The sequence below is a fragment of the Oncorhynchus masou genome, chromosome 13, assembly GCF_036934945.1.
Source record: "Oncorhynchus masou masou isolate Uvic2021 chromosome 13, UVic_Omas_1.1, whole genome shotgun sequence".
Taxonomy (NCBI): Eukaryota; Metazoa; Chordata; class Actinopteri; order Salmoniformes; family Salmonidae; genus Oncorhynchus; species Oncorhynchus masou.
This window is the reverse complement of record NC_088224.1, coordinates 2,953,954-2,980,406: the sequence shown is the minus strand read 5'-3', so window position 1 is coordinate 2,980,406 and position 26,453 is coordinate 2,953,954. Positions and strand designations below refer to the sequence as shown.

The 26,453-nt window shown below is 50.8% G+C and overlaps 1 protein-coding gene across 1 annotated transcript in view; it reads right to left on the bottom strand.

Moving 5' to 3' along the window:
- LOC135551653 (CUB and sushi domain-containing protein 2-like) overlaps window positions 1–26,453 on the bottom strand; it is a 947,993-nt gene that overhangs the window by 54,849 nt on the left and 866,691 nt on the right. Inside the window, 2 exon segments of the mRNA XM_064982833.1 lie at window positions 5,015–5,194; window positions 16,169–16,345. Coding sequence (XP_064838905.1) covers window positions 5,015–5,194; window positions 16,169–16,345 — 357 coding nt within the window.

Here is a 26,453-nt window from a genome sequence, read left to right as displayed (position 1 = left end):
GAATCAAATCACAATTAAATGTCACATGTGTCATAAACAACAGGTACAGACTACAGGGGAAATGCTTACTTCACAAACAACACAGAATACAATGAAAAATTAGTAACACGAGGAATAAATACACAATGAACAACGTACCAGTCCTTAGTCAATGATAGCTTGGCTATATACAGGAAGTACCAGTCCTTAGTCAATGATAGCATGGATATATACAGGAAGTACCAGTCCTTAGTCAATGATAGCTTAGCTATATACAGGAAGTACCAGTCCTTAGTCAATGATAGCTTGGCTATATACAGGAAGTAGCAGTCCTTAGTCAATGATAGCTTGGCTATATACATTGTATCTAAGACAATTGTGTAGTCTAGAGAGATTTTCTAGGTTAGCTAGCCAGCTATTGTCGTTCTTTTAACGTAACGTAACGCAATCAACACTGCTAGCTAGCCAGCTAGCCCCCGAATAGCAGCACTGTAGAAACTATTACACTCGACGGAACGACTTGATTAGTGTAGTGTCAACATCGCAGCCACTGCCAGCTAGCCTACAAAGTCAACAACGCAGCCACTGCCAGCTAGCCTACTCCAGCAGTACTGTATCATTTCAATCATTTTAGTCAATAAGATTCTTGCTACGTAAGCTTAACTTTCTGAACATTCGAGACGTGTAGTCCACTTGTCATTCCAATCTCCTTTGCATTAGCGTAGCCTCTTCTGTAGCCTGTCAACTATGTGTCTATCTATCCCTGTTCTCTCCTCTCTGCACAGACCATACAAACGCTCCACACCGCGTGGCCGCGGCCACCCTAATCTGGTGGTCCCAGCGCGCACGACCCACGTGGAGTTCCAGGTCTCCGGTAGCCTCTGGAACTGCCGATCTGCGGCCAACAAGGCAGAGTTCATCTCAGCCTATGCCTCCCTCCAGTCCCTCGACTTCTTGGCACTGACGGAAACATGGATCACCACAGATAACACTGCTACTCCTACTGCTCTCTCTTCGTCCGCCCACGTGTTCTCGCACACCCCGAGAGCTTCTGGTCAGCGGGGTGGTGGCACCGGGATCCTCATCTCTCCCAAGTGGTCATTCTCTCTTTCTCCCCTTACCCATCTGTCTATCGCCTCCTTTGAATTCCATGCTGTCACAGTTACCAGCCCTTTCAAGCTTAACATCCTTATCATTTATCGCCCTCCAGGTTCCCTCGGAGAGTTCATCAATGAGCTTGATGCCTTGATAAGCTCCTTTCCTGAGGACGGCTCACCTCTCACAGTCCTGGGCGACTTTAACCTCCCCACGTCTACCTTTGACTCATTCCTCTCTGCCTCCTTCTTTCCACTCCTCTCCTCTTTTGACCTCACCCTCTCACCTTCCCCCTACTCACAAGGCAGGCAATACGCTCGACCTCATCTTTACTAGATGCTGTTCTTCCACTAACCTCATTGCAACTCCCCTCCAAGTCTCCGACCACTACCTTGTATCCTTTTCCCTCTCGCTCTCATCCAACACTTCCCACACTGCCCCTACTCGGATGGTATCGCGCCGTCCCAACCTTCGCTCTCTCTCCCCCGCTACTCTCTCCTCTTCCATCCTATCATCTCTTCCCTCTGCTCATACCTTCTCCAACCTATCTCCTGATTCTGCCTCCTCAACCCTCCTCTCTTCCCTTTCTGCATCCTTTGACTCTCTATGTCCCCTATCCTCCAGGCCGGCTCGGTCCTCCCCTCCCGCTCCGTGGCTCGACGACTCATTGCGAGCTCACAGAACAGAGCTCCGGGCAGCCGAGCGGAAATGGAGGAAAACTCGCCTCCCTGCGGACCTGGCATCCTTTCACTCCCTCCTCTCTACATTTTCCTCCTCTGTCTCTGCTGCTAAAGCCACTTTCTACCACTCTAAATTCCAAGCATCTGCCTCTAACCCTAGGAAGCTCTTTGCCACCTTCTCCTCCCTCCTGAATCCTCCTCCCCCTCCCCCCTCCTCCCTCTCTGCAGATGACTTCGTCAACCATTTTGAAAAGAAGGTCGACGACATCCGATCCTCGTTTGCTAAGTCAAACGACACCGCTGGTTCTGCTCACACTGCCCTACCCTGTGTTCTGACCTCTTTCTCCCCTCTCTCTCCAGATGAAATCTCGCTTCTTGTGACGGCCGGCCGCCCAACAACCTGCCCGCTTGACCCTATCCCCTCCTCTCTTCTCCAGACCATTTCCGGAGACCTTCTCCCTTACCTCACCTCGCTCATCAACTCATCCCTGACCGCTGGCTACGTCCCTTCCGTCTTCAAGAGAGCGAGAGTTGCACCCCTTCTGAAAAAACCTACACTCGATCCCTCCGATGTCAACAACTACAGACCAGTATCCCTTCTTTCTTTTCTCTCCAAAACTCTTGAACGTGCCGTCCTTGGCCAGCTCTCCCGCTATCTCTCTCAGAATGACCTTCTTGATCCAAATCAGTCAGGTTTCAAGACTAGTCATTCAACTGAGACTGCTCTTCTCTGTATCACGGAGGCGCTCCGCACTGCTAAAGCTAACTCTCTCTCCTCTGCTCTCATCCTTCTAGACCTATCGGCTGCCTTCGATACTGTGAACCATCAGATCCTCCTCTCCACCCTCTCCGAGTTGGGCATCTCCGGCGCGGCCCACGCTTGGATTGCGTCCTACCTGACAGGTCGCTCCTACCAGGTGGCGTGGTGAGAATCTGTCTCCTCGCCACGCGCTCTCACCACTGGTGTCCCCCAGGGCTCTGTTCTAGGCCCTCTCCTATTCTCGCTATACACCAAGTCACTTGGCTCTGTCATAACCTCACATGGTCTCTCCTATCATTGCTATGCAGACGACACACAATTAATCTTCTCCTTTCCCCCTTCTGATGACCAGGTGGCGAATCGCATCTCTGCATGTCTGGCAGACATATCAGTGTGGATGACAGATCACCACCTCAAGCTGAACCTCGGCAAGACGGAGCTGCTCTTCCTCCCGGGGAAGGACTGCCCGTTCCATGATCTCGCCATCACGGTTGACAACTCCATTGTGTCCTCCTCCCAGAGCGCTAAGAACCTTGGCGTGATCCTGGACAACACCCTGTCGTTCTCAACCAACATCATGGCGGTGGCCCGTTCCTGTAGGTTCATGCTCTACAACATCCGCAGAGTACAACCCTGCCTCACACAGGAAGCGGCGCAGGTCCTAATCCAGGCACTTGTCATCTCCCGTCTGGATTACTGCAACTCGCTGTTGGCTGGGCTCCCTGCCTGTGCCATTAAACCCCTACAACTCATCCAGAACGCCGCAGCCCGTCTGGTGTTCAACCTTCCCAAGTTCTCTCACGTCACCCCGCTCCTCCGCTCTCTCCACTGGCTTCCAGTTGAAGCTCGCATCCGCTACAAGACCATGGTGCTTGCCTACGGAGCTGTGATGGGAACGGCACCGCAGTACCTCCAGGCTCTGATCAGGCCCTACACCCAAACAAGGGCACTGCGTTCATCCACCTCTGGCCTGCTCGCCTCCCTACCACTGAGGAAGTACAGTTCCCGCTCAGCCCAGTCAAAACTGTTCGCTGCTCTGGCCCCCCAATGGTGGAACAAACTCCCTCACGACGCCAGGACAGCGGAGTCAATCACCACCTTCTGGAGACACCTGAAACCCCACCTCTTCAAGGAATACCTAGGATAGGATAAGTAATCCTTCTCACCCCCCCTTAAATGATTTAGATGCACCATTGTAAAGTGGCTGTTCCACTGGATGTCAGAAGGTGAATTCACCAATTTGTAAGTCGCTCTGGATAAAAGCGTCTGCTAAATGACTTAAATGTAAATGTAATACAGGGAGTACCGGTCCTAGTCAACGATAGCTTAGCTATATACAGGGAGTACCGGTCCTAGTCATCGATAGCTTGGCTATATACAGGGAGTACTGGTCCTAGTCATCGATAGCTTGGCTATATACAGGAAGTACCAGTCCTTAGTGAATGATAGCTTGGCTATATACAGGAAGTACCAGTCCTTAGTGAATGATAGCTTGGCTATATACAGGAAGTACCAGTCCTTAGTCAATGATAGCTTGGCTATATACAGGAAGTACCAGTCCTTAGTCAATGATAGCTTGGCTATATACAGGAAGTACCAGTCCTTAGTCAATGATAGCTTAGCTATATACAGGAAGTACCAGTCCTTAGTCAATGATAGCTTAGCTATATACAGGAAGTACCAGTCCTTAGTCAATGATAGCTTAGCTATATACAGGAAGTACCAGTCCTTAGTCAATGATAGCTTAGCTATATACAGGAAGTACCAGTCCTTAGTCAATGATAGCTTGGCTATATACAGGAAGTACCAGTCCTTAGTCAATGATAGCTTGGCTATATACAGGAAGTACCAGTCCTTAGTCAATGATAGCTTGGCTATATACAGGGAGTACCAGTCACTAGTCATCGATAGCTTGGCTATATACAGGGAGTACCAGGTACTAGTCAATGATAGCTTGGCTATATACAGGGAGTACTGGTCCTAGTCATCGATAGCTTGGCTATATACAGGAAGTACCAGGCACTAGTCAATGATAGCTTGGCTATATACAGGAAGTACCAGTCCTTAGTCAATGATAGCTTGGTTATATACAGGGAGTACTGGTCCTAGTCATCGATAGCTTGGCTATATACAGGGAGTACCAGTCACTAGTCATCGATAGCTTGGCTATATACAGGGAGTACCAGGTACTAGTCAATGATAGCTTGGTTATATACAGGGAGTACCAGGCACTAGTCATCGATAGCTTGGCTATATACAGGGAGTACCAGTCACTAGTCATCGATAGCTTGGCTATATACAGGGAGTACCAGTCACTAGTCATCGATAGCTTGGCTATATACAGGGAGTACCAGTCACTAGTCAATGATAGCTTGGCTATATACAGGGAGTACCAGTCACTAGTCATCGATAGCTTGGCTATATACAGGGAGTACCAGTCACTAGTCAATGATAGCTTGTGTGTGTGTATATACATATATATGTTTGTCTGTTTACGTACCTTTGCATTGTGGCTTGGTCCCGTTCCATGTGCGGTCCTTAGTGCAGACCAGGGTTGACGCGCGATCAGCGTCCATAGTGAATCCCGGGGCACATTGGAAACTCACAGTGCTGTTATAGGTGAAGTCACTGCCCAGCCTCAAACCATTAGCTGGCACACCTGGGTCTCCACACATTATCACTGGTGGGAAGGGGGGGAGGGAAGAAAGAGAGAGAGAGAGAGAGAGAGAGAGAGAGAGAATAGAGGGAGAGAGAGAGACAGAGAGAGAGAGGAGAGAGAGAGAGAGGAGAGAGAGACAGATAGAGAGATAGAGGGAGAGAGAGAGAGGAGAGAGAGACACAGAGAGAGAGAGAGAGAGAGAGAGAGAGAGAGAGAGAGAGAGGAGAGAGAGAGTCAATTAAACATCCCAAATCCAAATCCTCTATAATTTAATAGCTTTTTTATGTTTGGTTAGAGAAAGTCTATATAGCATCAATCTATACTAATAATCACTCAATTAAAACACTCCAGACACAATAACACACCGTTTAAATGGCAGAAGATGAGGCCTGTAAGAGTTACTATGGAAGTTAATGAACTGTTATACACACTAACTGTAGCGTCCCCAGAGCAACTAATATATCAAACAAACTTACCAAGCTAGACAGGCGACACGTCTCCCATGGCATCACAACCGATAAGCTTCCTAGACAGTACTTATTATAACCTATGGCTTCAAGCGGTCTTACAGGAAACAAACTCTGAGAAAATAACTTTCAATTGTATTGTAGTTGAACTGAGGTACAAATTACTGAGACACTTCCCTCCCAATGGAGACACAATAGTCAAAACATCTAGAAGATTCTAACTCCCCACTCACCATTTTATTTTTTTGTGTGTCATCCTTACCCAGACTCCCTACATCAGGCAATCTAGAGCCGTAATCTCACTGTCTGATTGATTGGGAAACTACTCAGTATCCCTCCCTGTTGGAGACTGAAGAGCCTGTATGTCTACCCAGTTCACTGAGCCTCGGCCCTCCCTGATGGAGACTGAAGAGCCTGTATGTCTACCCAGTTCCCTGAGCCTCGGCCCTCCCTGTTGGAGACAGAAGAGCCTGTATGTCTACCCAGTACCCTGAGCCTCGGCCCTCCCTGATGGAGACAGAAGAGCCTGTATGTCTACCCAGTTCCCTGAGCCTCGGCCCTCCCTGATGGAGACTGAAGAGCCTGTATGTCTACCCAGTTCCCTGAGCCTCGGCCCTCCCTGATGGAGACTGAAGAGCCTGTATGTCTACCCAGTTCCCTGAGCCTCGGCCCTCCCTGATGGAGACAGAAGAGCCTGTATGTCTACCCAGTTCCCTGAGCCTCGGCCCTCCCTGATGGAGACAGAAGAGCCTGTATGTCTACCCAGTTCCCTGAGCCTCGGCCCTCCCTGATGGAGACAGAAGAGCCTGTATGTCTACCCAGTTCCCTGAGCCTCGGCCCTCCCTGTTGGAGACAGAAGAGCCTGTATGTCTACCCAGTTTCCTGAGCCTCGGCCCTCCCTGATGGAGACAGAAGAGCCTGTATGTCTACCCAGTTCCCTGAGCCTCGGCCCTCCCTGATGGAGACAGAAGAGCCTGTATGTCTACCCAGTTCCCTGAGCCTCGGCCCTCCCTGATGGAGACAGAAGAGCCTGTATGTCTACCCAGTTCCCTGAGCCTCGGCCCTCCCTGATGGAGACAGAAGAGCCTGTATGTCTACCCAGTTCCCTGAGCCTCGGCCCTCCCTGATGGAGACAGAAGAGCCTGTATGTCTACCCAGTTCCCTGAGCCTCGGCCCTCCCTGATGGAGACAGAAGAGCCTGTATGTCTACCCAGTTCCCTGAGCCTCGGCCCTCCCTGTTGGAGACAGAAGAGCCTGTATGTCTACCCAGTTCCCTGAGCCTCGGCCCTCCCTGATGGAGACAGAAGAGCCTGTATGTCTACCCAGTTCCCTGAGCCTCGGCCCTCCCTGATGGAGACAGAAGAGCCTGTATGTCTACCCAGTTCCCTGAGCCTCGGCCCTCCCTGATGGAGACAGAAGAGCCTGTATGTCTACCCAGTTCCCTGAGCCTCGGCCCTCCCTGATGGAGACAGAAGAGCCTGTATGTCTACCCAGTTCCCTGAGCCTCGGCCCTCCCTGTTGGAGACAGAAGAGCCTGTATGTCTACCCAGTTCCCTGAGCCTCGGCTCTCCCTGATGGAGACAGAAGAGCCTGTATGTCTACCCAGTTCCCTGAGCCTCGGCCCTCCCTGATGGAGACAGAAGAGCCTGTATGTCTACCCAGTTCCCTGAGCCTCGGCCCTCCCTGATGGAGACAGAAGAGCCTGTATGTCTACCCAGTTCCCTGAGCCTCGAGGCCCTCCCTGATGGAGACAGAAGAGCCTGTATGTCTACCCAGTTCCCTGAGCCTCGGCCCTCCCTGATGGAGACAGAAGAGCCTGTATGTCTACCCAGTTTCCTGAGCCTCGGCCCTCCCTGATGGAGACAGAAGAGCCTGTATGTCTACCCAGTTCCCTGAGCCTCGGCCCTCCCTGTTGGAGACAGAAGAGCCTGTATGTCTACCCAGTTCCCTGAGCCTCGGCCCTCCCTGATGGAGACAGAAGAGCCTGTATGTCTACCCAGTTCCCTGAGCCTCGGCCCTCCCTGATGGAGACAGAAGAGCCTGTATGTCTACCCAGTTCCCTGAACCTCGGCCCTCCCTGATGGAGACAGAAGAGCCTGTATGTCTACCCAGTTCCCTGAGCCTCGGCCCTCCCTGATGGAGACAGAAGAGCCTGTATGTCTACCCAGTTCCCTGAGCCTCGGCCCTCCCTGTTGGAGACAGAAGAGCCTGTATGTCTACCCAGTTCCCTGAGCCTCGGCCCTCCCTGATGGAGACAGAAGAGCCTGTATGTCTACCCAGTTCCCTGAGCCTCGGCCCTCCCTGATGGAGACAGAAGAGCCTGTATGTCTACCCAGTACCATGAACCTCGGCCCTCCCTGATGGAGACAGAAGAGCCTGTATGTCTACCCAGTTCCCTGAGCCTCGGCCCTCCCTGATGGAGACAGAAGAGCCTGTATGTCTACCCAGTTCCCTGAACCTCGGCCCTCCCTGATGGAGACAGAAGAGCCTGTATGTCTACCCAGTTCCCTGAGCCTCGGCCCTCCCTGATGGAGACAGAAGAGCCTGTATGTCTACCCAGTTTCCTGAGCCTCGGCCCTCCCTGATGGAGACAGAAGAGCCTGTATGTCTACCCAGTTCCCTGAGCCTCGGCCCTCCCTGTTGGAGACAGAAGAGCCTGTATGTCTACCCAGTTCCCTGAGCCTCGGCCCTCCCTGATGGAGACAGAAGAGCCTGTATGTCTACCCAGTTCCCTGAGCCTCGGCCCTCCCTGATGGAGACAGAAGAGCCTGTATGTCTACCCAGTTCCCTGAACCTCGGCCCTCCCTGATGGAGACAGAAGAGCCTGTATGTCTACCCAGTTCCCTGAGCCTCTGCTTATAACAGCCACAGCCTGAGGAAACTGTTGCTCCAGAAGCCGTATTTTACACAACAAGTGTCAAAATGGCTTACAAAGACTCACATGCTGTAACTTCTATACTAGTCCCCAAACAATTCAGCTTGTTGTTGATACCAGGTGTATTGTTGGACTTTATGCTTTATGGACTCAGAGGAGAGGTTTAAACAACATGGACTCAGAGGAGAGGTTTAAACCACATGGACACAGAGGAGAGGTTTAAACCACATGGACTCAGAGGAGAGGTTTAAACCACATGGACTCAGAGGAGAGGTTTAAACAACATGGACTCAGAGGAGAGGTTTAAACAACATGGACTCAGAGGAGAGGTTTAAACAACATGGACTCAGAGGAGAGGTTTAAACAACATGGACTCAGAGGAGAGGTTTAAACCACATGGACTCAGAGGAGAGGTTTAAACAACATCTCAGAGGGGAGGTTTAGACAAAATGGACACAGAGGAGAGGTTTAAACCACATGGACTCAGAGGAGAGGTTTAAACCACATGGACTCAGAGGAGAGGTTTAAACAACATGGACTCAGAGGAGAGGTTTAAACCACATGGACTCAGAGGAGAGGTTTAAACCACATGGACTCAGAGGAGAGGTTTAAACAACATGGACTCAGAGGAGAGGTTTAAACAACATCTCAGAGGGGAGGTTTAGACAACATGGACACAGAGGAGAGGTTTAGACAACATGGACACAGAGGAGAGGTTTAAACCACATGGACTCAGAGGAGAGGTTTAAACCACATGGACTCAGAGGAGAGGTTTAAACAACATGGACTCAGAGGAGAGGTTTAAACCACATGGACTCAGAGGAGAGGTTTAAACCACATGGACTCAGAGGAGAGGTTTAAACCACATGGACTCAGAGGAGAGGTTTAAACCACATGGACTCAGAGGAGAGGTTTAAACCACATGTACTCAGAGGAGAGGTTTAAACAACATCTCAGAGGAGAGGTTTAAGCAACATCTCAGAGGAGAGGTTTAAACCACATCTCAGAGGAGAGGTTTAAACAACATGGACTCAGAGGAGAGGTTTAAACAACATCTCAGATGAGAGGTTTAAACAACATCTCAGAGGAGAGGTTTAAACCACATGGACTCTGAGGAGAGGTTTAAACAACATGGACTCAGAGGAGAGGTTTAAAACCAGATGGACTCAGAGGAGAAGTTTAAACCACATCTCAGAGGAGAGGTTTAAACAACATGGACTCTCTGACCTCTATGTTTTCTTCAATGTATACATGACAGTCTGCAATAGAGAAGCTACACTGAACAACAATATGGACACAACAAACAGTTGGTCCCATGTTTCATGAGTTTAAATAAAATATCCCTGAAATGTTCCACACGGACAGAAACGCAAATGTCTCCAAAATGTTTGTTTTACATCCCTATTAGTGAGCATTTCTCCTTCGTCAAGATAATCCATCCACCTGACAGATGTGGCGTATCAAGAAGCTGATTAAACAGCATGTTCATTACACAGGTGCACCTTGTGCAGAGGACATAAAAAGGCCACTCTAAAATGTGCGGTTTTGTAACACAACACAATGGCACTGAACTCTCAACTTTTGAGGGAGTGTGCTATTGGCATGCTGACTGCAGGAATGTCTACCAGAGCTGTTGGCAGATAATTGAATGTTCATTTCTCTATCATAAGCTGCTTCCAACGTCATTTCAGATCATTTGGCACTACGTCCAACCGGCCTCACATCTGCAGACCACATGTAACCAGCCCAGGACCTCAACATCCGCCTTCTACACCTGAGGGATGGTCTGAGACCAGCCACCCAGACAGCTGATGAAACTGGGTCTGAGACCAGCCTCCCAGACAGCTGATGAAACTGGGTCTGAGACCAGCCACCCAGACAGCTGATGAAACTGGGTCTGAGACCAGCCACCCAGACAGCTGATGAAACTGGGTCTGAGACCAGCCACCAGACAGCTGATGAAACTGGGTCTGAGACCAGACAGCTGATGAAACTGGGTCTGAGACCAGCCTCCCAGACAGCTGATGAAACTGGGTCTGAGACCAGCCACCCAGACAGCTGATGAAACTGAGGATGGTCTGAGACCAGCCTCCCAGACAGCTGATGAAACTGGGTCTGAGACCAGCCTCCCAGACAGCTGATGAAACTGGGTCTGAGACCAGCCACCCAGACAGCTGATGAAACTGGGTCTGAGACCAGCCTCCCAGACAGCTGATGAAACTGGGTCTGAGACCAGCCTCCCAGACAGCTGATGAAACTGGGTCTGAGACCAGCCTCCCAGACAGCTGATGAAACTGGGTCTGAGACCAGCCTCCCAGACAGCTGATGAAACTGGGTCTGAGACCAGCCACCCAGACAGCTGATGAAACTGGGTCTGAGACCAGCCTCCCAGACAGCTGATGAAACTGGGTCTGAGACCAGCCTCCCAGACAGCTGATGAAACTGGGTCTGAGACCAGCCACCCAGACAGCTGATGAAACTGTGGGATGGTCTGAGACCAGCCACCCAGACAGCTGATGAAACTGGGTCTGAGACCAGCCACCCAGACAGGTGATGAAACTGGGTCTGAGACCAGCCTCCCAGACAGCTGATGAAACTGTGGGATGGTCTGAGACCAGCCACCCAGACAGCTGATGAAACTGGGTCTGAGACCAGCCACCCAGACAGCTGATGAAACTGGGTCTGAGACCAGCCTCCCAGACAGCTGATGAAACTGGGTCTGAGACCAGCCTCCCAGACAGCTGATGAAACTGGGTCTGAGACCAGCCTCCCAGACAGCTGATGAAACTGAGGGATGGTCTGAGACCAGCCACCCAGACAGCTGATGAAACTGGGTCTGAGACCAGCCACCCAGACAGCTGATGAAACTGAGGGATGGTCTGAGACCAGCCTCCCAGACAGCTGATGAAACTGGGTCTGAGAACAGCCTCCCAGACAGCTGATGAAACTGGGTCTGAGACCAGCCTCCCAGACAGCTGATGAAACTGGGTCTGAGACCAGCCACCCAGACAGCTGATGAAACTGGGTCTGAGACCAGCCTCCCAGACAGCTGATGAAACTGGGTCTGAGACCAGCCACCCAGACAGCTGATGAAACTGGGTCTGAGACCAGCCTCCCAGACAGCTGATGAAACTGGGTCTGAGACCAGCCTCCCAGACAGCTGATGAAACTGGGTCTGAGACCAGCCTCCCAGACAGCTGATGAAACTGGGTCTGAGACCAGCCTCCCAGACAGCTGATGAAACTGGGTCTGAGACCAGCCTCCCAGACAGCTGATGAAACTGTGGGATGGTCTGAGACCAGCCACCCAGACAGCTGATGAAACTGGGTCTGAGACCAGCCACCCAGACAGCTGATGAAACTGGGTCTGAGACCAGCCTCCCAGACAGCTGATGAAACTGGGTCTGAGACCAGCCTCCCAGACAGCTGATGAAACTGGGTCTGAGACCAGCCACCCAGACAGCTGATGAAACTGGGTCTGAGACCAGCCTCCCAGACAGCTGATGAAACTGGGTCTGAGACCAGCCTCCCAGACAGCTGATGAAACTGGGTCTGAGACCAGCCACCCAGACAGCTGATGAAACTGGGTCTGAGACCAGCCTCCCAGACAGCTGATGAAACTGGGTCTGAGACCAGCCACCCAGACAGCTGATGAAACTGGGTCTGAGACCAGCCTCCCAGACAGCTGATGAAACTGGGTCTGAGACCAGCCACCCAGACAGCTGATGAAACTGGGTCTGAGACCAGCCTCCCAGACAGCTGATGAAACTGGGTCTGAGACCAGCCTCCCAGACAGCTGATGAAACTGGGTCTGAGACCAGCCTCCCAGACAGCTGATGAAACTGGGTCTGAGACCAACCACCCAGACAGCTGATGAAACTGGGTCTGAGACCAGCCTCCCAGACAGCTGATGAAACTGGGTCTGAGACCAGCCACCCAGACAGCTGATGAAACTGGGTCTGAGACCAGCCACCCAGACAGCTGATGAAACTGGGTCTGAGACCAGCCACCCAGACAGCTGATGAAACTGGGTCTGAGACCAGCCACCCAGACAGCTGATGAAACTGGGTCTGAGACCAGCCACCCAGACAGCTGATGAAACTGGGTCTGAGACCAGCCTCCCAGACAGCTGATGAAACTGGGTCTGAGACCAGCCTCCCAGACAGCTGATGAAACTGGGTGAGACCAGCCTCCCAGACAGCTGATGAAACTGGGTCTGAGACCAGCCTCCCAGACAGCTGATGAAACTGGGTCTGAGACCAGCCTCCCAGACAGCTGATGAAACTGTGGGATGGTCTGAGACCAGCCTCCCAGACAGCTGATGAAACTGGGTCTGAGACCAGCCACCCAGACAGCTGATGAAACTGGGTCTGAGACCAGCCTCCCAGACAGCTGATGAAACTGGGTCTGAGACCAGCCACCCAGACAGCTGATGAAACTGGGTCTGAGACCAGCCTCCCAGACAGCTGATGAAACTGGGTCTGAGACCAGCCTCCCAGACAGCTGATGAAACTGGGTCTGAGACCAGCCTCCCAGACAGCTGATGAAACTGGGTCTGAGACCAGCCACCCAGACAGCTGATGAAACTGGGTCTGAGACCAGCCACCCAGACAGCTGATGAAACTGGGTCTGAGACCAGCCACCCAGACAGCTGATGAAACTGGGTCTGAGACCAGCCACCCAGACAGCTGATGAAACTGGGTCTGAGACCAGCCACCCAGACAGCTGATGAAACTGGGTCTGAGACCAGCCACCCAGACAGCTGATGAAACTGGGGGATGGTCTGAGACCAGCCACCCAGACAGCTGATGAAACTGGGTCTGAGACCAGCCACCCAGACAGCTGATGAAACTGGGTCTGAGACCAGCCTCCCAGACAGCTGATGAAACTGGGTCTGAGACCAGCCTCCCAGACAGCTGATGAAACTGGGTCTGAGACCAGCCACCCAGACAGCTGATGAAACTGGGTCTGAGACCAGCCACCCAGACAGCTGATGAAACTGGGTCCGAGACCAGCCACCCAGACAGCTGATGAAACTGGGTCTGAGACCAGCCTCCCAGACAGCTGATGAAACTGAGGGATGGTCTGAGACCAGCCACCCAGACAGCTGATGAAACTGGGTCTGAGACCAGCCTCCCAGACAGCTGATGAAACTGGGTCTGAGACCAGCCACCCAGACAGCTGATGAAACTGGGTCTGAGACCAGCCTCCCAGACAGCTGATGAAACTGGGTCTGAGACCAGCCTCCCAGACAGCTGATGAAACTGGGTCTGAGACCAGCCACCCAGACAGCTGATGAAACTGGGTCTGAGACCAGCCTCCCAGACAGCTGATGAAACTGGGTCTGAGACCAGCCTCCCAGACAGCTGATGAAACTGGGTCTGAGACCAGCCTCCCAGACAGCTGATGAAACTGAGGGATGGTCTGAGACCAGCCACCCAGACAGCTGATGAAACTGGGTCTGAGACCAGCCACCCAGACAGCTGATGAAACTGGGTCTGAGACCAGCCACCCAGACAGCTGATGAAACTGAGGGATGGTCTGAGACCAGCCACCCAGACAGCTGATGAAACTGGGTCTGAGACCAGCCTCCCAGACAGCTGATGAAACTGGGTCTGAGACCAGCCTCCCAGACAGCTGATGAAACTGGGTCTGAGACCAGCCACCCAGACAGCTGATGAAACTGGGTCTGAGACCAGCCACCCAGACAGCTGATGAAACTGGGTCTGAGACCAGCCTCCCAGACAGCTGATGAAACTGGGTCTGAGACCAGCCACCCAGACAGCTGATGAAACTGGGTCTGAGACCAGCCTCCCAGACAGCTGATGAAACTGGGTCTGAGACCAGCCTCCCAGACAGCTGATGAAACTGGGTCTGAGACCAGCCTCCCAGACAGCTGATGAAACTGGGTCTGAGACCAGCCACCCAGACAGCTGATGAAACTGGGTCTGAGACCAGCCACCCAGACAGCTGATGAAACTGGGTCTGAGACCAGCCTCCCAGACAGCTGATGAAACTGGGTCTGAGACCAGCCTCCCAGACAGCTGATGAAACTGGGTCTGAGACCAGCCTCCCAGACAGCTGATGAAACTGGGTCTGAGACCAGCCTCCCAGACAGCTGATGAAACTGGGTCTGAGACCAGCCTCCCAGACAGCTGATGAAACTGGGTCTGAGACCAGCCTCCCAGACAGCTGATGAAACTGAGGGATGGTCTGAGACCAGCCTCCCAGACAGCTGATGAAACTGGGTCTGAGACCAGCCACCCAGACAGCTGATGAAACTGAGGGATGGTCTGAGACCAGCCTCCCAGACAGCTGATGAAACTGGGTCTGAGACCAGCCTCCCAGACAGCTGATGAAACTGGGTCTGAGACCAGCCACCCAGACAGCTGATGAAACTGGGTCTGAGACCAGCCTCCCAGACAGCTGATGAAACTGGGTCTGAGACCAGCCTCCCAGACAGCTGATGAAACTGGGTCTGAGACCAGCCACCCAGACAGCTGATGAAACTGGGTCTGAGACCAGCCTCCCAGACAGCTGATGAAACTGGGTCTGAGACCAGCCACCCAGACAGCTGATGAAACTGGGTCTGAGACCAGCCTCCCAGACAGCTGATGAAACTGGGGGTTGCATACCTCATCTTTGATGACCGCTGGCACGCTGGAGAAGAAATGTATTTACAGGTTTCCACCAGCCAGATGGCAGACAGCGTGTACGGAGTCATGTGGGCGTGTAGTTTGGTGATGTTAACGTTGTGAACAGAGTGCCCCATGGTGGTGGTGGGGTTATGGTGAGGGCAGGCATAAGCTATGGACAACAAACACGACTGCATTTTATCGATGGCAATTTGAATGCACAGAGACACCGTGATGAGATCCTGAGGTCCATTGTGGTGCCATTCATCCGCCACCATCTCCTCATGTTTCAGCAGGATAATGCACCGACCACATGTCGCAAGGATCTGGACACAATTCCTGGAAGCTGAAAATGTCCCAGTTCTTCCACTTCCTGAATACTCACCAGACATGTCACCCATTGAGCATGTGTGGGATGCTCTGGATTGAGGTGTATGACAGCGTGTTCCAGTTCCTGCCAATATCCAGCAACTTGCCACAGCCATTGAAGAGGAAAGGAACAAGATTCCACAGACCACAATCAACAGCCTGATCAACTTTATGAGAAGGAGATGTGTCTCGCTGCCTGAGGCAAATGGTGGTCATACCAGATACTGATACAGATACTCACACAATCAACAGCCTGATCAACTCTGCCAGAAACGGACTGTTTTTCTGAAGATATTTTTTAAGAGTACAGATGGATATCTGTATTCCCAGTCATCCATAGATTAGGGCCAAATTAATAATTATTATAATTGACTGATTTCCTCATATGAACTGTAACTCGGTAAAATCTCAGAAATATTTTCCATGTTGCGTTTATATTTTTGCTGACCTGGGAAAGTGACTAAAAACAAAACAAATATGATGGAATGATAAAGATTTAATTTAATTTAAGATAAAGGTTTCATAAATAAATGATAGCATGTAAAAAACAAAGGGCAACTCCCTGCACAGTTTAAGTTTGAACGCTCTTAGCTGACCAATGGGGACTACCCATACTCGTATAAGTGTGTGTTTTTAGTTTCTCTCTGTACCCGTGCACTCAGGCATGTTCCCGGTCCAGGTCCCGTTAACAGTGCAGTGGCGTGTGAGCAGTCCGTTGGAGTAGTAACCGTCTCGACAGGTGTAGGTGATGGAGCGGGAAAACACCAGGCCATCATGAGACAGGATCTGAGAGTTACGGGGTGTTCCTGGGTTCCCACAGGAGATCACTGAGAGAGAGAGAGAGAGAGATAGGGAGAGAGAGGGAGAGAGAGTGAGAGAGAGACAGAGACAGAGAGACAGAAGGAGAGAGAGAGAGAGAGAGAGAGAGAGAGAGAGAGAGTGACAGAGAGACAGAGACAGAGAGACAGAGAGAGAGAGAGAGAGAGAGAGAGAGAGAGAGAGAGAGAGAGAGAGAGAGAGAGGAGAGAGAGGGAGAGAGGGAGAGAGAGTAACAGAGAGACAGAGACAGAGAGACAGAGAGAGAGAGAGAAAGAGGGAGAGAGAGAGAGAGTAGTGTTATTGTCAATTCCAAAAACATTAAGGAAAACTGTCTGTGAGAAAACGTATTGGTCTTTTTGGTAGATAGATAGATCTGCAACGCCTTTACTGGTAGTGAGGTCGATGCCTGATATAGGGAGTCATATGTATGCACTCATGACCATGGAGCTTTGGATAAAAGCAATCTGCTAAATTATAATGAAAGAAATGAGGGCTTCTCCTCAGCCAAACTCTTTTTTTTCTCTCTGTCTCCATTTGTCAAAGGGCTCTATTGGCATGGAAACATGTGTTTACCCAGGACCACTCCTCTGTCTCTCTCTATTGGCATGGAAACATGTGTTTACCCAGGACCATTCCTCTGTCTCTCCCTCTATTGGCATGGAAACATATGTTTACCCAGGACCATTCCTCTGTCTCTCTCTCCCTCTATTGGCATGGAAACATATGTTTACCCAGGACCATTCCCCTGTCTCTCCCTCTATTGGCATGGAAACATATGTTTACCCAGGACCATTCCTCTGTCTCTCCCTCTATTGGCATGGAAACATATGTTTACCCAGGACCACTCCTCTGTCTCTCCCTCTATTGGCATAGGAAACATATGTTTACCCAGGACCATTCCTCTGTCTCTCCCTCCCTCTATTGGCATGGAAACATATGTTTACCCAGGACCATTCCTCTGTCTGTCTCTCCCTCTATTGGCATGGAAACATATGTTTACCCAGGACCACTCCTCTGTCTCTCCCTCTATTGGCATGGAAACATATGTTTACCCAGGACCATTCCCCTGTCTCTCTCTCCCTCTATTGGCATGGAAACATATGTTTACCCAGGACCATTCCTCTGTCTCTCCCTCTATTGTCATGGAAACATATGTTTACCCAGGACCATTCCCCTGTCTCTCTCCCTCTATTGGCATGGAAACATATGTTTACCCAGGACCATTCCTCTGTCTGTCTCCCTCTATTGGCATGGAAACATATGTTTACCCAGGACCATTCCCCTGTCTCTCTCTCCCTCTATTGGCATGGAAACATATGTTTACCCAGGACCATTCCCCTGTCTCTCCCTCTATTGGCATGGAAACATATGTTTACCCAGGACCATTCCCCTGTCTCTCCCTCTATTGGCATGGGAAACATATGTTTACCCAGGACCATTCCTCTGTCTCTCCCTCTATTGGCATAGGAAACATATGTTTACCCAGGACCACTCCTCTGTCTCTCCCTCTATTGGCATGGGAAACATATGTTTACCCAGGACCATTCCTCTGTCTCTCCCTCTATTGGCATAGGAAACATATGTTTACCCAGGACCACTCCTCTGTCTGTCTCTCCCTCTATTGGCATGGAAACATATGTTTACCCAGGACCACTCCTCTGTCTCTCCCTCTATTGGCATGGAAACATATGTTTACCCAGGACCATTCCTCTGTCTCTCCCTCTATTGGCATAGGAAACATATGTTTACCCAGGACCATTCCTCTGTCTCTCCCTCTATTGGCATAGGAAACATATGTTTACCCAGGACCATTCCCCTGTCTCTCTCCCTCTATTGGCATGGAAACATATGTTTACCCAGGACCATTCCTCTCTCTCTCTCTCTATTGGCATGGAAACATATGTTTACCCAGGACCATTCCTCTGTCTCTCCCTCTATTGGCATGGGAAACATATGTTTACCCAGGACCATTCCTCTCTCTCTCTCTCTATTGGCATGGAAACATATGTTTACCCAGGACCATTCCTCTGTCTCTCCCTCTATTGGCATGGGAAACATATGTTTACCCAGGACCATTCCTCTCTCTCTCTCTCTATTGGCATGGAAACATATGTTTACCCAGGACCATTCCCCTGTCTCTCTCCCTCTATTGGCATGGAAACATATGTTTACCCAGGACCATTCCTCTCTCTCTCTCTCTATTGGCATGGAAACATATGTTTACCCAGGACCATTCCTCTGTCTCTCTCTCCCTCTATTGGCATGGAAACATATGTTTACCCAGGACCATTCCCCTGTCTCTCTCTCTATTGGCATGGAAACATATGTTTACCCAGGACCATTCCTCTGTCTCTCTCTATTGGCATGGAAACATATGTTTACCCAGGACCATTCCTCTGTCTCTCTCTCTATTGGCATGGAAACATATGTTTACCCAGGACCATTCCTCTGTCTCTCTCTATTGGCATGGAAACATATGTTTACCCAGGACCATTCCTCTGTCTCTCCCTCTATTGGCATGGAAACATATGTTTACCCAGGACCATTCCCCTGTCTCTCTCTCTATTGGCATGGAAACATATGTTTACCCAGGACCATTCCTCTGTCTCTCTCTATTGGCATGGAAACATATGTTTACCCAGGACCATTCCTCTGTCTCTCTCTCTATTGGCATGGAAACATATGTTTACCCAGGACCATTCCTCTGTCTCTCTCTCTATTGGCATGGAAACATATGTTTACCCAGGACCATTCCTCTGTCTCTCTCTATTGGCATGGAAACATATGTTTACCCAGGACCATTCCTCTGTCTCTCCCTCTATTGGCATGGAAACATATGTTTACCCAGGACCATTCCTCTGTCTCTCCCTCTATTGGCATGGAAACATATGTTTACCCAGGACCATTCCTCTGTCTCTCCCTCTATTGGCATGGAAACATATGTTTACCCAGGACCATTCCTCTGTCTCTCCCTCTATTGGCATGGAAACATATGTTTACCCAGGACCATTCCCCTGTCTCTCCCTCTATTGGCATGGAAACATATGTTTACCCAGGACCATTCCCCTGTCTCTCCCTCTATTGGCATGGGAAACATATGTTTACCCAGGACCATTCCCCTGTCTCTCCCTCTATTGGCATGGAAACATATGTTTACCCAGGACCATTCCCCTGTCTGTCTCCCTCTATTGGCACAGGAAACATATGTTTACCCAGGACCATTCCCCTGTCTCTCCCTCCCTCTATTGGCATAGGAAACATATGTTTACCCAGGACCATTCCCCTGTCTGTCTCCCTCTATTGGCATGGAAACATATGTTTACCCAGGACCACTCCTCTGTCTCTCTCTCCCTCTATTGGCATGGAAACATATGTTTACCCAGGACCACTCCTCTGTCTCTCCCTCTATTGGCATGGAAACATATGTTTACCCAGGACCATTCCTCTGTCTCTCTCTCCCTCTATTGGCATGGAAACATATGTTTACCCAGGACCATTCCTCTGTCTCTCCCTCTATTGGCATGGAAACATATGTTTACCCAGGACCACTCCTCTGTCTCTCCCTCTATTGGCATGGAAACATATGTTTACCCAGGACCATTCCCCTGTCTCTCCCTCTATTGGCATGGGAAACATATGTTTACCCAGGACCATTCCCCTGTCTCTCTCTCCCTCTATTGGCATGGAAACATATGTTTACCCAGGACCATTCCTCTGTCTCTCTCTCTCTCTATTGGCATGGAAACATATGTTTACCCAGGACCATTCCTCTGTCTCTCTCTCTCTATTGGCATGGAAACATATGTTTACCCAGGACCACTCCTCTGTCTGTCTCTCTCTCTATTGGCATGGAAACATATGTTTACCCAGGACCATTCCTCTGTCTCTCTCTCTATTGGCATGGAAACATATGTTTACCCAGGACCATTCCTCTGTCTCTCTCTCCCTCTATTGGCATGGAAACATATGTTTACCCAGGACCACTCCTCTGTCTCTCTCTCTCTCTATTGGCATGGAAACATATGTTTACCCAGGACCATTCCTCTGTCTCTCTCTCCCTCTATTGGCATGGAAACATATGTTTACCCAGGACCATTCCTCTGTCTCTCTCTCCCTCTATTGGCATGGAAACATATGTTTACCCAGGACCATTCCTCTGTCTCTCTCCCTCTATTGGCATGGAAACATATGTTTACCCAGGACCATTCCTCTCTCTCTCTCCCTCTATTGGCATAGGAAACATATGTTTACCCAGGACCATTCCTCTGTCTCTCTCTCCCTCTATTGGCATGGAAACATATGTTTACCCAGGACCACTCCTCTGTCTCTCTCTCTCTCTATTGGCATGGAAACATATGTTTACCCAGGACCATTCCTCTGTCTCTCTCTCCCTCTATTGGCATGGAAACATATGTTTACCCAGGACCACTCCTCTGTCTGTCTCTCTCTCTATTGGCATGGAAACATATGTTTACCCAGGACCATTCCTCTGTCTCTCTCTCCCTCTATTGGCATGGAAACATATGTTTACCCAGGACCACTCCTCTGTCTCTCCCTCTATTGGCATGGAAACATATGTTTACCCAGGACCACTCCTCTGTCTCTCTCTCTCTCTATTGGCATGGAAACATATGTTTACCAAGGACCATTCCTCTGTCTCTCTCTATTGGCATGGGAAACATATGTTTACCCAGGACCATTCCCCTGTCTCTCTCTCCCTCTATTGGCATGGAAACATATGTTTACCAAGGACCATTCCTCTGTCTCTCTCTATTGGCATGGGAAACATATGTTTACCCAGGACCATTCCCCTGTCTCTCTCTCCCTCTATTGGCATGGAAACATATGTTTACCCAGGACCATTCCCCTGTCTGTCTCTCTCTATTGGCATGGAAACATATGTTTACCCAGGACCATTCCTCTGTCTCTCTCTCCCTCTATTGGCATGGAAACATATGTTTACCCAGGACCATTCCTCTGTCTCTCTCCCTCTATTGGCATGGAAACATATGTTTACCCAGGACCATTCCTCTGTCTCTCTCTCTATTGGCATGGAAACATATGTTTACCCAGGACCATTCCTCTCTCTCCCTCTATTGGCATGGAAACATATGTTTACCCAGGACCATTCCTCTGTCTCTCTCTATTGGCATGGAAACATATGTTTACCCAGGACCATTCCTCTCTCTCTCTCTCTATTGGCATGGAAACATATGTTTACCCAGGACCATTCCTCTCTCTCTCTCCCTCTATTGGCATGGAAACATATGTTTACCCAGGACCATTCCTCTCTCTCTCTCTCTATTGGCATAGGAAACATATGTTTACCCAGGACCATTCCTCTGTCCCTCTCTCTATTGGCATGGAAACATATGTTTACCCAGGACCATTCCTCTGTCTCTCCCTCTCTCTATTGGCATGGAAACATGTGTTTACCCAGGACCATTCCTCTGTCTCTCTCTCTCCCTCTATTGGCATGGAAACATATGTTTACCCAGGACCATTCCTCTCTCTCTCTCTCTCTATTGGCATGGAAACATATGTTTACCCAGGACCATTCCTCTGTCTCTCTCTCTATTGGCATGGAAACATATGTTTACCCAGGACCATTCCTCTGTCTCTCTCTCCCTCTATTGGCATGGAAACATATGTTTACCCAGGACCATTCCTCTCTCTCCCTCTATTGGCATGGAAACATATGTTTACCTAGGACCATTCCTCTGTCTCCCTCCCTCTATTGGCATGGAAACATATGTTTACCCAGGACCATTCCTCTGTCTGTCTCCCTCTATTGGCATGGAAACATATGTTTACCCAGGACCATTCCTCTGTCTGTCTCTCCCTCTATTGGCATGGGAAACATATGTTTACCCAGGACCATTCCTCTCTCTCTCTCCCTCTATTGGCATAGGAAACATATGTTTACCCAGGACCACTCCTCTGTCTGTCTCTCCCTCTATTGGCATAGGAAACATATGTTTACCTAGGACCATTCCCCTGTCTCTCTCCCTCTATTGGCATGGAAACATATGTTTACCCAGGACCATTCCTCTGTCTCTCTCTATTGGCATAGGAAACATATGTTTACCCAGGACCATTCCTCTGTCTGTCTCTCTCCCTCTATTGGCATGGAAACATATGTTTACCTAGGACCATTCCTCTGTCTCTCTCCCTCTATTGGCATGGAAACATATGTTTACCCAGGACCATTCCTCTGTCTCTCTCTATTGGCATGGAAACATATATATCTTTCTGATGTGATGTCACACTGCTGTGATGTTCCACCTATCAGATATGAGAGTTTATCAATGTTTGATTTGTTTTTCAAAATTCTTTGTGGATCTGTGTAATCTGAGGGAAATATGTCTCTCTAATATGGTCATACGTTGGACAGGAGGTGAGGAAGTGCAGCTCAGATTCCACCTCATTGTGTGGGCAGTGAGCACATAGCCTGTCTTCTCTTGAGAGCCATGTCTGCCTACGGCGGCCTTTCTCAATAGCAAGGCTATGCTCACTGAGTCTGTACATAGTCACAGCTTTCCTTAATTTTGGGTCAGTCACAGTGGTCAGGTATTCTGCCACTGTGTTTTTTGGTCAAATAGTTATCTTTTTGTTTCCGCCATCTCTCTCTTACATATTTACTTCCTCAGCAGCTCTCCTCTCCTCTCCTCCCACCCTAGTCTCCTCTCCTCTCCCCTCCTCTCTTCTCCTCTCCTCTCCACTCCTCTCCTCTCCTCTCCTCTCCTCTCCTCTCCTCTCCTCTCCTCTCCTCTCCTTTCCATCCACCCTAGTCTCCTCTCCTCTCCCTCTCCTCTCCTCACCTCTCCTCTCCTCTCCCTCCCTCTCCTCTCCTCTCTCCTCTCCACCCACCCTAGTCTCCTCTCCCTCTCCTCTCCTTTCCTCTCCACCCACCCTAGTCTCCTCTCCCCTCCTCTCCTCACCTCTCCCTCTCCTCTCCTCTCCTCACCTCACCTCTCCTCACCTCTCCTCTCCCCTCCTCTCCCTCTCCCCTCCCCTCCTCTCCTCTCCTCTCCTCTCCACCCACACTAGTCTCCTCTCCTCTCCTCTCCACCCACGCTAGTCTCCTCTCCCCTCCTCACCTCACAGTCTCCTCTCCTCTCCACCCACCCTAGTCTCCTCTCCCCTCCTCCTCTCCTCTCCCTCACCTCTCCTCTCCCTCTCCACCCACCCTAGTCTCCTCTCCCTAATCCCCCTCCTCTCCTGAGGCTCCTACCTCTCCCTCTCCTCTCCACCCACCCTAGTCTCCTCCCCTCCCCTCCTGCTCCTCTTAATCCTCCCTCTCCTCCTCTCCCTTCTCTCCCTCCTCTCCTGCTCCTCTCCACCCACCCTAGTCTCCCTCCCCTCTCCCCCGACCTCTCCTTTCCTCTCCTCCCTCCCCTCTCCTCTCCTCTCCTCTCCTCTCCTCTCCACACCTCTGCTTCTCCTCTCCCTAGGTCCCCTCCTCTCATCTCCTCACCTTTCCTCTCCTCTCCTCACCTCTCCTCTCCTCTCCACCCACCCTAGTCTCCTCTCCCTCTCCTCCTCTCCTCTCCTCTCTTCTCCTCTCCTCTCCACCCACCCTAGTCTCCTCTCCTTCTCCCCACCTCTCCTTTCCTCTCCTCTCCTCTCCACCCCTCTCCTCACCTCTCTTCTCCTCACCTCTCCTCAGCGGTGTCCCTGATGTCTCTTCATTTCCCTCTTGCTTGCTTTCTTTTTCTCTCTTCTAACACTCTATCCATCACTTATCCCTCTGCATCCCCTGTCTCTCCCTCCTTCATTAATCACAGTCTAATTCCTTCGTCCGTGTCTAGTGGATGGTGATATGCATGTTCATTACTGTCTCCTTCCCGCCCTAGGCCACCACAGCGCTCCATGTGTCTGTGTCCACAGGCCCACTATAATGACCAGCTGTGACTGGGCCTTGATGTCTTTGCCAACCACAAACAGGTGGGCACCCTCAGCTGACAGACAGCAAATAGATCACACAGAGGGAGTGAGGGAGTGAGGGAGTGAGGGAGTGAGTGAGTGAGTGAGTGAGTGAGTGAGTGAGTGAGTGAGTGAGTGAGTGAGGGAGGGAGGGAGGGACCGGGGGTGAAGTGAGGAAGAGATGGAGAAAGAGAGATAGAGAGAGAGACAGAGAGAGAGAGAGAAAAATCCTCCTGGAGATGACAGATTTGGAGGGTTTCCGTAAATATGGAGACAACTGGGAAAGGATGGATGAGATTGACCTGCGTGCCTACATAGTGCTGCTAATCTTAATGGTGTGTATAGGTCCCGAGACGAGGCTACATAGTGCTGCTAATCTTAGCGGTGTGTATAGGTCCCGAGGCGAGGCTACATAGGGCTGCTAATCTTAATGGTGTGTATAGGTCCCGAGGCGAGGCTACATAGGGCTGCTAATCTTAGCGGGTGTGTATAGGTCCCGAGGCGAGGCTATATAGCGCTGCTAATCTTAATGGTGTGTATAGGTCCCAAGGCGAGGCTACATAGGGCTGCTAATCTTAGCGGGTGTGTATAGGTCCCGAGGCGAGGCTACATAGGGCTGCTAATCTTAGCGGGTGTGTATAGGTCCCGAGGCGAGGCTACATAGGGCTGCTAATCTTAGCGGTGTGTATAGGTCCCAAGGCGAGGCTACATAGGGCTGCTAATCTTAGCGGGTGTGTATAGGTCCCGAGGCTACATAGGGCTGCTAATCTTAGCGGGTGTTTATAGGTCCCGAGGCGAGGCTACATAGCGCTGCTAATCTTAATGGTGTGTATAGGTCCCGAGGCGAGGCTATATAGGGCTGCTAATCTTAGCGGGTGTGTATAGGTCCCGAGGCGAGGCTACATAGGGCTGCTAATCTTAGCGGTGTGTATAGGTCCCGAGGCGACTGGGATGCAGAGGGTGTGTATAGGTCCCGAGGCGAGGCTACATGTAGTCTCTGGGATGCAGAGGGTGTGTATAGGTCCAGAGGCGAGGCTACATGTAGTCTCTGGGATGCAGAGGGTTTGCTTAGGTCCCGAGACGACTGGGATGCAGAGGGTGTGTTTAGGTCCCGAGGCGACTGGGATGCAGAGGTGGAAGGGCCACTGAAAGTCTTTCACACTTTTCTCAAGAAGAATACAATTTGATAACCGTGAGTCAAGACCTGCAAGACGAGAGAGACAAACTGGCGACCATAAGAGAGGTCTGGGAGCAGTGGGTGGAGCCATAAGAGAGGTCTGGGAGCAGTGGGTGGAGCCATAAGAGAGGTCTGGGAGCAGTGGGTGGAGCCATAAGAGCTGTCTGGGAGCAGTGGGTGGAGCCATAAGAGCTGTCTGGGAGCAGTGGGTGGAGCTATAAGAGCTGTCTGGGAGCAGTGGGTGGAGCCATAAAAGAGATCTGGAGGCAGTGGGTGGAGCCATAAGAGAGGTCTGGGAGAAGTGGGCGGAGCCATAAGAGAGATCTGGGAGCAGTGGGTGGAGCCATAAAAGAGGTCTGGAGGCAGTGGGTGGAGCCATAAGAGAGGTCTGGGAGAAGTGGGTGGAGCCATAAGAGAGGTCTGGGAGCAGTGGGTGGAGCCATAAGATAGGTCTGGGAGCAGTGGGTGGAGCCATAAGAGAGGTCTAGGAGCAGTGGGTGGAGCCATAAGAGAGGTCTGGGAGAAGTGGGTGGAGCCATAAGAGAGAACTGGAAGCAGTGGGTGGAGCCATAAGAGCCGTCTGGGAGCAGTGGGTGGAGCCATAAGAGAGGTCTGGGAGAAGTGGGTGGAGCCATAAGAGAGAACTGGGAGCAGTGGGTGGAGCCATAAGAGCGGTCTGGGAGCAGTGGGTGGAGCCATAAGAGAGAACTGGGAGCAGTGGGTGGAGCCATAAGAGAGGTCTGGGAGCAGTGGGTGGAACCTTAAGAGCGGTCTGGGAGAAGTGGGTTGAGCCATAAGAGAGGTCTGGGAGAAGTGGGTGGAGCCATAAGAGAGGTCTGGGAGCAGTGGGTGGAGCCATAAGAGAGGTCTGGGAGCAGTGGGTGGAGCCATAAGAGCGGTCTGGGAGAAGTGGGTGGAGCGACTGCCGTACCTCTACAACCCTGGGCCTGAAGGAACAGTGGATGAGCAACTGGTTTCATTCAGGTACATGTTCATATCTGTAATGGAAGTAA